This window comes from Takifugu rubripes, chromosome 2, assembly GCF_901000725.2.
Source record: "Takifugu rubripes chromosome 2, fTakRub1.2, whole genome shotgun sequence".
Classification (NCBI taxonomy): Eukaryota; Metazoa; Chordata; class Actinopteri; order Tetraodontiformes; family Tetraodontidae; genus Takifugu; species Takifugu rubripes.
In genome coordinates, this window is record NC_042286.1 from 7520325 (window position 1) to 7536587 (window position 16263).

Genomic DNA, 16263 nt, shown 5'->3' on the forward strand with positions numbered 1-16263 from the left:
CAGCCAGGGACAAAGAAATTAGTGCCAAATTGCCTGATTTCCCCAAAATATGGCCGCTCCATTACCAGCACGCTCTCCACTGACCAATCCTGCCACTCCAGGCTTGATCTTCACTTTGTGTGACTTCATGATTTAATACTCTCACAAGAGCACCAGATAAGCTACTACAAACCAACAGGTGCAAGGTCATAAGCATCATCTCAACACTCTCATTACACTAACAGGAAGTAATCCATGAAACACGTGTTGCATTGGGAAAGTTCGCATCAGGTTTTCCCTCCTTTTCTGAGAGGAACCTGGCTGATTTTACACTACCGTCACTCCCTAAAATGTAATCTGCTCTGCTGATTGAAGTGATATGGCTTAAGGGGTATTACAGGGGGTACGTGAGGTGCGTTTCGCAATGAAGAGGCGGTAAATTTGACGTCACTTCTGAATATTTTAACAGCAAACAACTTATTTTTTAATCAAAGCTGCAACTGCTGAGGAGGAATGCATCAGTCCCGTCAGCTCTAGATTGTAAACTATAAACATTATTTATTGTTACTAAATTGAATAGGTGTATGCATCAAACTGTTATTAAAGCTTAAACGGTGGTCACATAAAATATTTATACCTCACACTATCCAGTTCATTTCAGCACTGCACCAGTTTGTCTAAACAGAAATACTAAATAAACTCGAAATGATGTTGCTTTTACAACATAATTAACAATATTAGTGTGTCAATTTAAAAGCCAGTTTAAAACGTGAAAGAAACTATAACTTTAGCTGCATCATATCTGTTTGCTTGAACCTGGGTGTTTTTAGATCGTATTAAAATGTGCTGGAGAAACCGAAGGATGTTTGGCGCCCCCTAGTGTGCGAGCAGCGCGTATACCCAACTAAGGCTATTAGAAAATGTTATTTAGATACCATAGTAAACATAACATGTTTAACATAAAAAACAATCTAGAGCAGTCATAGATATATATATATTCATAGAAGGATGCTGATCAAGTAAAACCAAAATTGATGCATGATTGAAAATATATATTCAAATAAACTCTTTATTCATTATATAGTTATACACCACTAAAGACAGTGAAAGGAGCACACAACGGGCATGAAGATGTTTTAGTTATATAGAGGAGGCAGAGAACTTTGCAAATCTTATAATAAAAATAAAAACATTTTCTAAATCCTTGACGGCTCAAAGTACATCCAAAAACAGAAGAAAATAAGACGGTATGTGCCAGTCTGACTTCTTTCACTTGCTATTGACGGTTTATTCTGTACAGGACAGTTTGTACAAAATTAATCTAGATATATAACACTACATGAAACAAGGTAAATCATATATACAATATTAAATGAATCATATAGTACAGGTCACATACAAAAGGACACTTTAAGTTATGTTCTGGAAATAATATGTTAAAATTAAAAGTTCAGCGAAGCTCCTGCAGAAACGGACAAAAGCCACCTAGTTTAAATGGTCTCATCATCGAAGGTGACTTATTTTCAGCGCTAAAATAAAACCTCTGCCTTCACTCGACTCGTAAAATCCAATAAACGCCTCTCCCGGCAGGCGGGGTTGTTTCCTAAACGCGATGACCTCCGCAGCAGGTTGGTGAATGGCATTCCTCCAGGGTAAAGGTACATGTTTAACATGGTAGTTTTAATTTACATCATTTTGCATTCAAGCAAATACAGTATTAACACAGTTAAAAAGCCAAGTCACAATGTTTATTTTCAGCACTGGGCTTTTTTTTTGTGGCCGTGGAAGGCCAGAAGGACGAGGAAAAAAGAGTGACATCCGCACTGCCGACCTCAAGAGACAAGACAAAGAAATACGACGATTCAAATCAAGAACTCCTGCAGACTGTCTTGGTTTAAACAATGGTACTGCCTGAGCTAATTTGACCGAGGGAAGAGTGCATAACAGAAAAACACCCGATTGCTTATTTGCGTGGTGTTGTCAGCTCTTAAACAAATCTGTTGATCATTTGCTGTAATGTCTGTGTATGATTAGCTTATGTGTTAATAAATTATGTTCCAGGATTAGTTACAGACATTAAAACCTTTAATCGTGCCGCCTCGGCTAAGTGCAGCGTTAAAAGAAAGAAAGAAAAAAAGAAAAACAATGACCGAAGTCTGCATCATCTTACTAACTCAACTAAAACACATCTTACAGTAATGATGCTTTATAAACAACCTCCCTCTGTAATACAGCATATATTTGTGAAGCTGCTCAACGAATCTCAACCGGCCATTTGTTACAGCCAAGTTTTGTGTTGCTACTGCAGATACGGGATGAAAAACACACGACACCTGACAGGGCACGATTTTACATCCCAGTCATGGGACAGTAATGGGGATATAACCACTCCATCCTTTTTAAATGGAGAAATTAGCCACCAGACAGTCATACAGTTTCCTGTCTGACGACTAGAAAGCAGCGAGTACCATTGTTTGAACCAGCTAGGCATCATTATGGCCTGATTATTAAATATTGCTGATAAACATAAGGAAGCAAGCATATAAAGAACAGTGTATGGCACGAAAAAAAGAAAGCGCCAGATGTCCACAGGACACTTCGTTTCCTTGCCATCTTTTTTGGACATTGCAAGGCTAAGGACAGGCCTCAGTTTGGTCTGGTGTCCTAAAATAAAGAAATCTCAACCATCAGTGAAAAACAAAAGGCAGGTTCCCCTGTTCGATTCTCGCACAAACATAAAACAGTGAACACAACAGTCTTGGCACTGACAAGAGTCCATAGATCGGGCCAAAAAAAAAGAAAAAAAAAGACGACAGACAAGAGGTGAGGGCCGTTCTTTTATCTGAGCAACGGGTTCTGGATTTGATCCCATCGACAGAAAAGAAACCCAAACAGATGCCAACAGATGTGCCTTCAGAGTCAATCGTTTCCTACACTGTCCAATCACTTAAGAACACAATTCCAAGGTGGAATGAAAGAACCAGTGTTGAGGAGTCCATGCTCCCAGATTCCACACTGACAGTGAGTGCACGGGGTGACGGGGCGGGAGAGGAAGAAATGAGGTGGGAAGAAACGGGAGAACACACAGAACGTAGTGAGGACGCACTCGCAAAATCAAGTAAAACACCTGAGAAAGCAGAAATCTGTGGGAGGCGGGCTTCAAGGATCAAGGACAAATGAGGATTGTGGGTAAACTCATGGTAGGAAATATGGATGGAAGGCCCAGTGTGGGTTATCAGTGTCACTCTGACACGTGGACAAAATGGATGTCCATAACTGTGGATGGTAGAGGGGGCAGCTGAACCAGACGCTGGCAGGTAGAGGGTCCTAGAGTCCATCGTGAGTGGTCAACATGTCTTCAGCTCTGCGGTGGGACTCCAAGGCTTTTGTGGTGTAGATATCCTGAGGCAACTCAGATTTGCGTCGCATCATAGGCCGCTCTTTCCGCTGGTCATGCTGCAACTGAGAGGAGGCCCAAAGTCAATCATAATGTCCTCGTGCACAATTCCATCACATATACAACTGGACAGAAAAGAATGTGCTACACATACAAGGATGTGGAAAAGATAAATGGCAGACATTCAAAGGGTGCCATTACAATTCTGTACAATGTAAAGAGCATGATGGCGGTCATCAAGATTACTTTGACCCACAAGGGGGCAGCAAAGCTTAGCGTTCACCTGAGACAAGCACAGTCTAAACGTCAGTGATTGAGGGCGCAGAAAAAAGAATTATCCTTAAAACTCACATCACCAGCAAATGTTTTCAATAAAATAACATTAATTAAGCCCTTTTTCTATTAAATATAACTACTGAATTCAGAATTCACAGCCTGTATTGCAACATGTCAAATAACGATAATAATGTTAAATTGCACGCCATGCACTAAATCTACAGAACCCCGAAATTATCCAGTATTGTACCAAAGAACAAAATTATCTTTTGTCAATTCAAGTCAGTCAGTAGATATACTGGAGTTTTTTCTTTAGGTTTTACAACTGGAACAAAAACATTTATTCAGGTCAAACTGAATTAAACGGCAACCGTAATGCTGCCAATAAGTGACATTTAAATATCCAAACAAACCAATCTCAAAAGCATGGGTATCGAGAACGGAGACATTGTTATCCTCTTAAAGGATAAAACAAATCATGTTGTCTCAGCCTTGAGAGCTGACCTCTATATTTTGACCCATGCTGCGTCCTGTAGCGTTCGTTTCAATTTACTTTATTTATGTAGCATCTGTTACAATCAAGATTGTCTGCAGGTGCTTTGCAGAGACCCAGAACCCAACCCTTGAGCAAGCAATGCCGGCAAGAAAACCCCCCAGACAGAAAACCTTTTGCATTAATAAATATCCAAAAAATACTGAACAGTTTGGGGCTCCATGCAGAAACGACATGCCACAAACACACCGTTTATTCCTCAGCGACTGCAGCGCTTTCTTTAGCTCAGGTCTGGAAACGCAAATTAAAAGCTGCGATGCGAGTAAAGTGAGGCTCAGAGACATCAGAGACAAAGTCAGGTTTACCTGAGTCGCGCCCTCCTCAACTGTCTTTTTTAACCTCTGAACATCTTCTATCAAAGGGATATCCGTCTCCATTGCTACAGGACTATTGAGGTCAGAGGAATCAACATACACAGAGAACTATGTTGAAAACAAAGGGAAAAACAAACACAAAAGGATGGAGAAAAGACTTTCAGTTGCATGCAAAGGAGACCTCTCACCTGATGACAAGACACCACCACAGTATCAGAAACGACGTGTGTGTGTTCTTTCCAATAACCATGCGCTGAACACAGCGGTGCCATTTAAAAATACCTCGTGTTCATCGGCATAAACGCTTACTGTCGACTGTTTTAATCACCAAAATTAAGCTCTTTACTAATGACAATATGAACAAATGAGCCTAAGTTGCACGCACGTGTGATAAGATGGGACAAAGGAATTGAAATTCACCAGCTAACACCATAAATTAAAAACCCCATCCATTTCAATACATTCTACACACACTAGTGCTATGATGACACGTTCCAAAGCACAGGAGGAAAAGGTGTGAAGCTGCACTCTTGACACTCACCTGTGGATTTGACTTGGCCAGGTTCTCGATCTTGATCCAGGCCTCCTCCCGTTCTTTTAACTTTGCCTTCTCTCTGCAGAAAAGAACCAAAGGTGACCATTAAATCCAAAACCTCGCCGAGGCTGAACGGCGAATCTTTGGGATGGACAAAGAGAGCGGCACCTACTTGTTTTTCTCAGCCCTGAACTGCTGTGTGCAGTCATCAAACAGCTTCTGATTCATCTCCATGAAAAGCTTCAGAGCGTTGTAGATGAGGCCGTGGATGGTCCTGCACGCACAGCAGGCACAAGTCATCATTCTTTAACAGCATTGGTATGAAACTAAATGACACATCTGGTATTTTAGAGAAAGGACCTCAAACATGGACCTGAAGATAAACCACCGTTGGCTCCATAATGACGAAACCTGTTTGACTTATGTGCAACTGCGCTGCGGTGTCGTGCATTTCGTGACCTTGCTCAAAAATCAACACGGACTTGAGAGATATCGCCCCGGTGTTGGAGTGGTGTCACATGCTGCGACAATCAGAACCTGTGCAGGGGCCTTACTTGTTCCAGTGAGTCTTGGAGTTGCGATAGAGTGCGGGGAACATAATGGGCAGGATTTTGGCTGCATTGTCGCTGATCAGACTCATGATGTACTCGTTGTTCCAGTAGTACAGAGCTCTCTCTGCCACCTACAGGAATTTAAACCATGCAGTCAGGAATGTACTGACATTCATTACCTACCACACCTGAAGAACCAGACTGTTTTCATTATCTGTTGGCTACCTGAAAATGTGGGCTGGACACACATTTGGCTAGCTGCCTGAAGAGAGGCTCCTGCACTTTAACAAACTCTGAAGGCTCAATCACATCCAAGATCTCCTCCAGTTCATTCAGGAACATCACCTCCTTGGGACTGTGAGTCTTTGGCCAATACTTCAGTAAAGCCATTACCACCTGTGGGCCGACATTAAAATATGTCTTTGATGGAGCAAAGATCATTTTGGTGACGATGATTAAATCCTTATTTACATACCGGCTCAGTTAGAGTGCTGTCTTTTTCCAAGAACTGCACCACACAGTAGGCCAGCTGCAAAACACATGAGCCAGTGAATACTTAAAACGTGAAGAGGCAAACTAAAAAAAGGGAACAGCAGCTGGAGAAACAGGATGAACATATGAATAAATCTGCGGGATGAAGTCGGCACAAAAATATGGAAATGTGTTTCTAAAGATGCGTCTGTGAGCATCAGGCATACCTGTGGATGGTAGACACTGAGTGATTTAACTTTGTGCAGGGGCAATAAAACCTTCAACAGGAAAATCTTGTGCTCTTCTTTGAGTGGTAAGGCAAATCCATTGATTATGCTGAGTAATTGGAAGAGAAAGACGGTAGAATAAACAGCTGAGAAACTTTCACACCTCATACCAAATCAGGGCCTTACCTTCCCAGTATTTCCAGTAGTTCAGCTATACCATTATGGTGCTCTGTTTCATAGATAAACCTGAAAGAACATAAAAAATATACCAATTCGACATCTTAACTTTCATCCCAGTCGTTGCCATTTTGAAGACATGATACTGATGAAACTGCATATCATCAAGTACTATTTCACAGGTTCCAGCCTTTACATTAAAAACTATTTATGATGTTACCTTCTCAGCTAGAACACAGGCTGAGAAGAGTGCTGAAGGAAAACTGTCCTCACCTATAGAAAATATTATTGATCTGTTTTCTGATGTACGCCCTCAGTCCCAGGAACTTTCCATAGATCCTGTGCAGGGTTGTTTTAAGGAAGTCTCGTTCTCTGGGATCTTCACTGTCAAACAGTTCGAGAAGCTGAAATACACCAGCGTTCAATTGTTACTCAACAGTGACCGTCAGCACCTTTCAAAGCTATTCCACAGAGCTGCGAGTTGAATTCCTTTCTTACCTGCAAAACAAATTTCTGGTCGATGTATTTCTTTGCTATGTTAGGCTGGAAGTCAGGTGATTCTAAAAACCTAAGGAAAAATTCGTAGACGAGCTGCCAAAGAAAACACAATGGAGATTTTATTTGGAGTGAATCATTTTAACGTAATCGTCACCAAAACGGGGGTTTATTTGTGGTAGCTAACAAACACAACATGCGCAGGAATAAATAAAAGCAGCTTGATTATGTTGGGTGTTGCGGATGAATAAATGATTAAGTCTGAACCTGGAGATGTGGCCAAGCGGCTTCAAGCGTCGGTTCATCTTCTTCTGGATCAAACTCTGCCCCGGTGGGATTAGACGACGGAGGCAAAGTTCTGAACATATTAACTGCAAACTGGAAGTAGAGGAAAGTTAATTCCTCTGGGTAGTATTCTAATAATAATAATAATAATAATAATATGTATATATTTTTTTTTTTTGTAAAATCCAAGTTATATTGCACAGAATAAAGTAAAGTTTAAAGTAAAATAAAGTTTGCCACTCCTGGAAACATTTTCAACCAAACTTTTTTTTTATTCCTCCATTTAAAAATAACTTTCTTATTTTTACATCAATAGAATCTTTGCCTCTCTAACTGCCTTCCAGGGGCACTGGGTCTATAACAGTGCAAGTGCGTCAACTGACTACCCCGAGGGTCACTGTTTCCTGCCAGACAGATCATGGGATGGTGCAGGTGGCCTGCTAATACACTGGGGCTCTTTGTTTGTAGTGACAGGCTGAGAGGTAGATAAAGTGAGCAGCACTGAACTTCAGCCTAGAGTGAAGACTGAACTTTCTGGGTTCAGATCTCTGAAACTGAATTAAATTATGCATTTTGGATTTCGCACAGAGCACATACATGAAAAGAAGGACATTGGTGTGTCTCTGAGTTAACCCTTAAGATTATAGATCTAATTCTGAAACTGCCATTGTGCAAAAGAACTAGACAAAAAACAAATGACACAAACAGGAAGCCACTAGTTTGACCCTCATTTTTGGGTTTACACAGCAGAGGCGACGTCTCACACTGACCATGTGCACCACTTCTGGGTAGATGGGCTCCGTGATGACATTCCTGTTGTGGGTGATGTACTCCACCATCTCGCTCAGCGCTGCCCGCTTCACTTCCTTCCATTTTAGATCACTCAGCGGGTCGGACAGGAAGTCGAACAGAACGCAGCACTGCCGAAGCTTCTGGATGAAGAGCTTCTCCTGCTCTGCAGGGGCCACGTCTGCAGGGACAAAGGACGAAAGTCTGATGTGGGTCAAAGAGCAAAAAGGCCCCAAATAAAGAGCGGCAGTGTTTGGTTTTGTAACTCTAAATTAAGTCATTCTACGTGGTGGCTTGATAGCAGTACATGCCAACACCATAATGATGAGGCACAAAATTAAAGTGCTTTATCTCTCTTTGATGGAGTTTTCTAGTATCATTGCTATTCGACATGTCCCCCAACTGTTCAATTACACTGTCACTTGATGGCTGTTTTAAAGAGAAAGGCTGGCTCTAGGCAACCACAAAACAAGCTAATTTCCTATACGTCCCAATTTTATGTCAGTTGGCTCTCCTTATTTGTGGCAGACAGGATATTTTCACAAATTATGTAGAAAATGGCGAGGGGAATGGAACACGGGCTGGTTGAAGAGGTTACATTTGTGACAGCGATCACAAATGTAATCCATCTGACCAAGTCTGACAGTAGCAAATCAGCTGTTGCTGTCGCTGGCTGTCATTCCCGCAAACACAATTATCTTTTTTGAACTCTCAAACCCATTGTGACGGAATACTCCGCGTTAGACTCATGGGTCAGTTGTGACACTAACCATAAAAATCAGCCATAGTGCGGGTGAATAATTGATGTGGTATTTATAAAAGGCTGTTACTGAGGCGTGACGGCAGTAGATTAGATCAGATATAAGCATAGCGTATGCATAGGGTTGAATCCTATTCCTCTTCAATGACTGTATAGTAGCCTGCGGCAGAACACTGCTAATTACAGAGATAAACATAATCAGATGCCAAGACAAATGATGATTTATGGATTTAGCACAAGGTTCTGAAATTAGGAGGATAGGAAAGAAGTTAAAGATCAACTAAAGACACAGTATGATCCAAAGACAAATAAAACCACATTAGGTAATGATATTCCTACAATCTGCTTGGGGGGGGGGGGGTGCTGGATAAAAGTGGAAATGTTCCGTGTGTTGTCTCTGTACAGACCACGTGGGAATCATTTGGCTTGAGGTTTATGTGGCAAAATGCAAGAAAAAAATGTTTCTGTATGTGAGAAATAACAGATAACCGATCCTCTTCACTCCTGCCCAGATTTTAATGAGTTTACACAAGGACGAGTCAGTTTTCAGATGGTTAGTGCTGCAGTTATTGGCCACATGTGCAAGGACGGGAGAGCCAGTCAGTCTCAGCTTCTGACACAAAACACTGCCGCTGCCAGCTGGAACATGAGGACCGAGGAATGTATTACCATACCTTCCACCTCTGGCTATGTAATACTCATGGTGCCACTGTTGCACAAGTATGCCTGCCGGCCTGCCTTATAGCATTTGTGTACACTCCTAAAATATCCCACTAGGCTGTTGCGTAACATGAAAACAAAGTGCCATGATCCTAAAGTTGACATGTTCCACCACAAACCCAAAGATAGAATGAGTTTTCTCGCTGACCATTTCCCGTGACCCCAACCTAAGTGACATTTGGCACCTTGTCCAACTTTGGGAAACACCATTCTTTGAACGGCGGGGTGGCAGCGTAAGATGGACCCGGGGAGTTCAGAAAACAAGATTGAACGACCTGATGTTGATTTAAACACTGACCAACTGTCCTAAGCAGTCTTGCATTTTACATGTATACGAAAACAAAGCCAGATAAATTCGTCCATTGAACGAGGTTTTTTTATTTGAACAATAAAGAATAAGCAGAAGTCAGAGATTTTTTTGGTGAATACACTTCATTGACATACTTGCAGCTGCATTTACAAAGCTGCCTTGTGATTTAAGTTCTTGGGTTCTTTTATCTAATCATTAACATCTAGGCTTGCATGGATACTGGGGCAATACTCCAGCTCTATTCATACCCCCCTCTTTATCACAAAACATACATAATCTCAAGCTGAACAGGTCCAAAAGATTAAAGTGTATTATTTCTAAAATTGGAATGGTATAGGTTCCTTTGATGCTGGTGGGTACCTACAGATTTCCTTCTGTTGCTGTTTTTTATTATTGTGGGTTTGTGTGCTAGTGTGTGACTGGTTTAATCAGGATGACTTGTTGCTGCCCCAGCAGACACTGGACAGGAGGCAGGAACACACACCAGAGATGTCATACACATCATTCACAGCCTTGTCAGGGAAGAAGGGAGGGGGGGTTGATATCAAACTTAGGTATTTGCAATTAACAGCTAACAGAAACTGGGTGTTTATGGCTAAGAAAATTATGTCTACCCTCACTGTTGGGAACTTGCCAGAAAACTGTTGTGCACGTGTACCCGACAGAGAAGCTGATGGGTCCTATTTAATTTAAAAAATCCCTGTGCATTTGCTAAAATGGTCAATTAGCCTCACAGTATTGTAACGCTTGACCTGTAAATCTCACAACATGGCCTTTTATTAACCTCCTCTATTTTATTAAGGCTTCATGTTCTGGAATCTGGAATCCAAATGATGAAATATAAGGGAACTGAGTACAACTTTAAAACCTTACTACTGAGTGTTGCCATTTTGTTGGTGTAAAGTAATGCTGGCCTGGATCCCCGACTAACTATCCAGCTGAGATGAAACTAGAATGCATTTGGATGTATTCTCCCTTCGCCATAGCATTCACTAATTCCTAATGCTGAGGCATGGGGAACCAGCACAGACACAATGTGGAACCGATTGGTCTGTGAAAGAGAGCCTGGTTGACCCGAGGCCAGAGACCTCTGTGGCTCAATAGTGTTATCAATAAATGCCCAAGGCTTCATCTATGCCACTCCAGCAGGCTGAGCACAACCAAAGGCTTTCCAATATGACACGGTACATTGAGCAGACATTATGAGGCCGAGCCCTGTCCTGTAACCTGAAGACATGGACGCCATGCTCTGGAGGAATAAAACGAACACGACCGGCTCATGTTGCTGCTGGAAAACACAACCAAGACAAGTCAGCCTGTGCGAGCACGGAATTGACAGCGGTGCACGGAGGGGTAGGGTGGGGAAATGGAGAAAGGGTCAGTTTGCTGCAAAGTGGTCGTCTACAGCCTCCACGCCGGGATCAATTCGTGCACAGAACAGGAGCGTGAACCGACGGAAATACAACGACGCCGAATGATCCTATGACAGTGTCTTGCAGTGTTACTGGAGCACAATGTTGCCAAGGACGTATATTACGATTAATATCGAGAAAAACTAAGGAAAAGAGCCTCAGCTTCTCTATGACATCACTTCCTTTGACGTCACTCGGTTGGCTGGGGGATGGGCAGGCAGCACAGCTAACTAGTAAAACCAGATTTTTACGTAGCGTCCGCATCTCACAGCAATACACAACAGCCTTCGCTATTCGAATGTAACGTGGCTATCTCCAAAAACCCGCGCACAAATAGCCGAAAGAATGCTGACAAACTACCCGCTTGGCAGTGAAGGGGAACGGGAGCAGATGAACACACAGCTCCGCTCTCGCTCCTTGTCGCTGGGACGCACAGGGAGAACAATTCGGCCGTACGTACCTCTGAAGTGCATTAAAGCCACCGGCTGAAATGGCCCGTTGGAATTGGGTGCATCCACAACCATCTTGTCTGTTTTATTGCATGTCAACATCTAAACCTCAACCAGGAAGGGAATCCACTCAGGGCGACAGGCCAGCCTCCATTTTAGCACAAAAGCAGATCAGAAAATGAAGCTCCCTGCTCCGCTGGAGGGAACTGGCTAGTTAGTGACGTCACCAGCAAGGGGCGCTGTGATTGGCTGTTGTGCCCGGGAAGGACAAATGTGATTCGTTGAGTCGGGAAAGGAGGCGGGACATGAGATGGAGTCTCTCCACCCCCCCACGACTCCTCCTCCACGCTCACTGGTCCCTGCTATGGAAGGCCGGCCTTGAGATCTTGGATGAGATTGAGTTAAATCATTTCCAGTTTAACTATTGGGCTGTGGTATAATCGGACTTAGGAAAAGCAGGTGGATAGAATTTTCTCCGAATGCCTGCTCAGGCAGGCGGGCCCTGACTGGCTGGATCTTTGAAGTCACTCATTATGTTGTTTCTTCCTGTCATCTCACATTGGTGGTTTCTTATCAAAGGGGAGGAGGAGAAGATCAGGGGGGGGTCTCAAATCCTTGGGATGAATGAGCTGGAGGAGCTTTGAGGAACTGAAGACGGAATGGTGAGAAGTTTATACTGAAATTTCAAAGCTCCCTCATAATGACACTGCAGATGAAATGGAAATGTGCTATCTAGTCATGCACAATAAAGAAATTCAAAATAAAGGTTTAAAACACAAGAAGTGGCCACAAACATTACTCACAGTTTAGAGAGTACTCATGAAGGATGGGAAATAAAGCAAACATATGGAAACATAGCATTGTTTTCTATGATAGACATGAACTATAGCGTTAGAGTCCTTTTAGTCAAATAATCTGCATGGAAAATATTTCCAGATTGTCAGCGATAGATACAAAATCTGCATTTTATCTTTGCATGATGAGGCGCCCCCCTCTTCCTGTGGTGAAAACATGGAAGCCACAACCAGAGCACCAGGGTTGTTTTTAGAACAATGCGGTTAAACAGCATTTTCCCACTTTACATAAAAGTCTGTATTGTTAATTATTCTGCCACTGACAGATTATTAATGACTTATTTCATACTCATAAAGTCACCTGCTCCAGAGATATGTTTAATATATAAGATATGTTTTTAGCAGCATTAATGACTTTTCTGATTGGTGCCCTTTTTTCTGCAGCAGAAACAAAATGAAAGACAAGTGTACTGGTATTTTCTCACAGAGGGGAAAAAGCCTCTTTGAGAGGTGTCATTACATTCCACAACCATGGCAACGAGTGGCGGTATTTTCTAAAAGCTGCTACTGACTTCCTACTGGACCAGCTGAGGGTTGTGATAGATCATCCTGATACATATTTAACTTGGTATTATCTGATTTTACTGGAGGCTTCAGGTGCATTTGGCTAACGTCTGATGATATCTTCTTGTTTTATATATAAACATATACCTATACATTTACACACACAGAGAGAGGGTCACTGAGAGTTCCAAATATAAGAAGGTTACACTATATAAAAAAATACAGTTTAAAATTAGCTAATTAATTTTTGGAAAAAATACTATATTAATTCACGCGCGTGTCCAGCAGGGGGCAGCAACGATAATTTTAAATAATTGACGGCGCGTCCTCGTCAGATTTGACAAGCAGAAGTTGGATTTCTTATGCTTGTAAGCATCCAGCCTTCAAAACCTCCATGATTCCCGTCATCTTGAATGAGATACAAGTATTTGTTACTCAGAATATTGTTGCATGTTTGTGTAGTTTTCTCTGTAAGTAGCTGTGTTAAATGCTGCACGCACACACCACGAGTAAGGGGCAGTGATACACTCGGAGCAGGCATGTGGTACAGGATCATGGATTTAAGTCATTAAACAATGTTTGCCAAAGGATTCTTCAAATCAGTATTCATTTTATCTCGTACATAATAAATCTGCTCTGTCATCGATGCTCTTCTGGCTCTTGCATAAAGTAACTTAGCTGTGGTGTATGGGTCGTAATGCCAAATAAATAAATGGACTAAATGCATCCTTACACTTTGATTTAAACGAACATTAGTATTATTGTTATTATGAACACTGTGCTATTGCTCAGCAATGTTGTTCATCCCGGCATGAAAACAAAGTGCGGCAGGGTATAGTTTACAGGAACCCACTTAAGCCAGCTCCTGCCTGTAATGCTGTGTGTAAAGAAAGAAGCCATGAAAGTTTGATGTGCATGTTCAAGCCTCGAACCTCACTGTTCCACTCTTAATAGCAGCACCAATGTGATTGGTGCTAACATGAGGCGATCGATGAGAACACTGTCGGGTGGGCAGCAGCTAGCTATAGTTATTACGTGTACTCAAATCCCAAAGCTGCTGAGGCTAAAGTGTATTCTGGGACTCTTAAGATGCACGGAGTGCTACACACCAGGGCTCATCTTTGATTTAGGCTGTTATAGGATCTTCACTGTCAGGTCCAGCCGGAGTCAGACATGCCTGCATGATTGAGCCCTGTGGTGTGTAAGACCTGTCTTTTTCCCCTCCTGGGATGGCTGGAGATGCAACTGATCGCACATCATCTGCACTACAGATAAAGCTGCCGGACAATCTACTTGTCTATAAATTATGCAGCAAGCAATGACCTCAAGGTTAAAAAGGCAGTTATGAGGATCCACCAGGTCTATGAATTGTTAATACAACTCCCTTAATCCAGACAGGCCAAACATTCAGTTCCAGGAATGGTTATCTCGCAGGAGAGGAGACAGAGTTATCAAAGAGATGAGCTGCATCAAAGAGAGTCAGAGCACCTTCGGAAGGAGGAGTACCTGCCAGCGCAAGCAGCTTCTGCAGCTCCCTGTTAGCACTGAGGGGGAAAGAGGAAGTGCTGAGTCTCTTCTCTCTCTTCACAGCAGAGTGGGAGCCCGGCTGCTTCGCCCTCATTAGCTGAGTCGCAGGAGGCCCTGTCTTACCGGAGCCCTGCAGAGAAAAGGACGGGTTATGGCGGTGCCAGCGCCAGAGCAAACTGCAGGACAACTCGTGTGCTCAAGTGTCAGCGTGGAGCCGAGGAGAGTTTGTAGTTGGAGGGTCAAGTTCCCTTCCGAATCAGATCGAGTGATTCTCGGCGAGGCAACCCGATAACTGTCAGCAGAGCACTGGGCAGGATCTGTTGACACAGTTTTGGACAGATCCCAGAGGACAGAATAATTGAGCAGATGTCACTGATGGAGCTGTCAATAGGGCCAAAACAGCAGGACCCCAGCAGTCAATCAATCAGTCTCTGCTGCTCGCCGCACAGCGATTTATTTAGGTCAGATATGAAGTGGACAGAAATAGCTTTGCTACCCCAGACAAACAGGGTGAGACCCTGATTGCAAGCCTTCTCACAGAAAATGAAGTCATAAGATGGAGATGTGATGTCACATGAGCAGCTTTCGCTTTATTTCACAAGCACGGATGAATAGCAGGGTTTTTCAGAAGCTCGTTAGGAGAAAAAGCAGAAAATGATTACCACTCTCATATGATGAACTCATGTCTGATGGGGAAATCATTGATGCTTGTGGTCATTTTTTATTTTTCCAAAAATATATATAATTTTAATCTGATGTTATATTGTTATTTGTGTATTAAAGGAAGAAAACTGAAACAAAACAAACACATCAGCAGTTAAGACACAATATAAATGTTTTCTGACACCATTGAGACGACGAAAGCAAATTAAAAAGGTAGATCCTGTCGTATTCCGGACGTTTCTTAAACACATTTCTCTCTGTAGGGTTAGAAGTTTAGAAAAGTCATGCTTACATCTCGATCATCCACAGGCCCGTTTTTACCCCCAGATTTTTTGCCTCTCCCTACTTTGGTGGATTCCTGACAAAAAAATGAGTAACAGTAGAGGGACAGTAAACACAACGCGCGGAGTCCTGCATGACTCAAACAAAAGCCCATGAAAATAACTTTACCTTATCTTTTTTGCTCTTGTGAGGCATGCTGAGGAAGGAATCCCCGGTGTCAGCAGGTCGGCAGTGTTGTCACACACTGACAGCAGGAACCCGGTCAGCATGGCTCCACATACTGATTGGGGATTTGGCGACTGACCGTCCGAGCATGTGACTGAGTCCCAGACTCGCCGAAGCCTCTTCCGGAACCACGCAACAATTCGCGCATTGTTAAAACCTCATGATTCACTGTGACAAGATTATGTTCGCAGTCTGTGCGCAACTTCAGGCTGCCGTTACTGCTGCTGCTGCACTCTCTGCCCAGTGGTGGACTCCAAGCGAGGGATGCTCCAGATTGCAACACTCAAAAGTCACAGCAGGGGGGCAGTGACGTGTAGCGCTGTAGCTTCAATAAGGAGGTTTTTTTGTTTGTTTGTTTTTTAAGGGTGTGGAGGTGCGCACACTTTCTGTCTGCATCTTCACTTTACGTCCAAAAATGCTGCGTTTCGTAGCCATAATCAACCTAGTTTGGCAGGATCCCACTGAAACAGACTCAAATGAACACTGAGCCTTTTGTTAGCGTGAAGCG

The 16263-nt window shown here is 42.7% G+C and overlaps 1 protein-coding gene across 4 annotated transcripts; it reads right to left on the reverse strand.

Moving 5' to 3' along the window:
* Nucleotides 1–1021: 1021 nt before the first annotated feature.
* Nucleotides 1022–15775, reverse strand: ppp2r5ca (protein phosphatase 2, regulatory subunit B', gamma a). Of its 4 annotated transcripts, XM_029831971.1 has the most exons (16): nt 15699–15775; nt 15541–15606; nt 14565–14715; nt 8031–8230; nt 7243–7353; nt 6979–7071; nt 6754–6884; nt 6490–6549; nt 6304–6412; nt 6081–6134; nt 5831–6001; nt 5609–5736; nt 5227–5328; nt 5061–5133; nt 4511–4627; nt 1022–3441 (listed from the first exon to the last, which is right to left on the reverse strand). In XM_029831971.1, exons 1-16 carry the CDS (start codon nt 15723–15725, stop codon nt 3307–3309), a joined length of 1728 nt encoding a protein of 575 aa, XP_029687831.1. In that variant the 5' UTR covers nt 15726–15775; the 3' UTR covers nt 1022–3306. The 4 variants fall into 4 exon arrangements, with proteins under 4 accessions (XP_029687831.1, XP_029687816.1, XP_029687821.1 ...); XM_029831956.1 differs by lacking the exons at nt 14565–14715; nt 15541–15606; nt 15699–15775 and adding an exon at nt 11712–11911; XM_029831967.1 differs by lacking the exons at nt 14565–14715; nt 15541–15606; nt 15699–15775 and adding an exon at nt 11712–11910 and having other exon boundaries at nt 3308–3441; nt 4511–4592.
* Between the last annotated feature and the right edge of the window lie 488 nt (nt 15776–16263).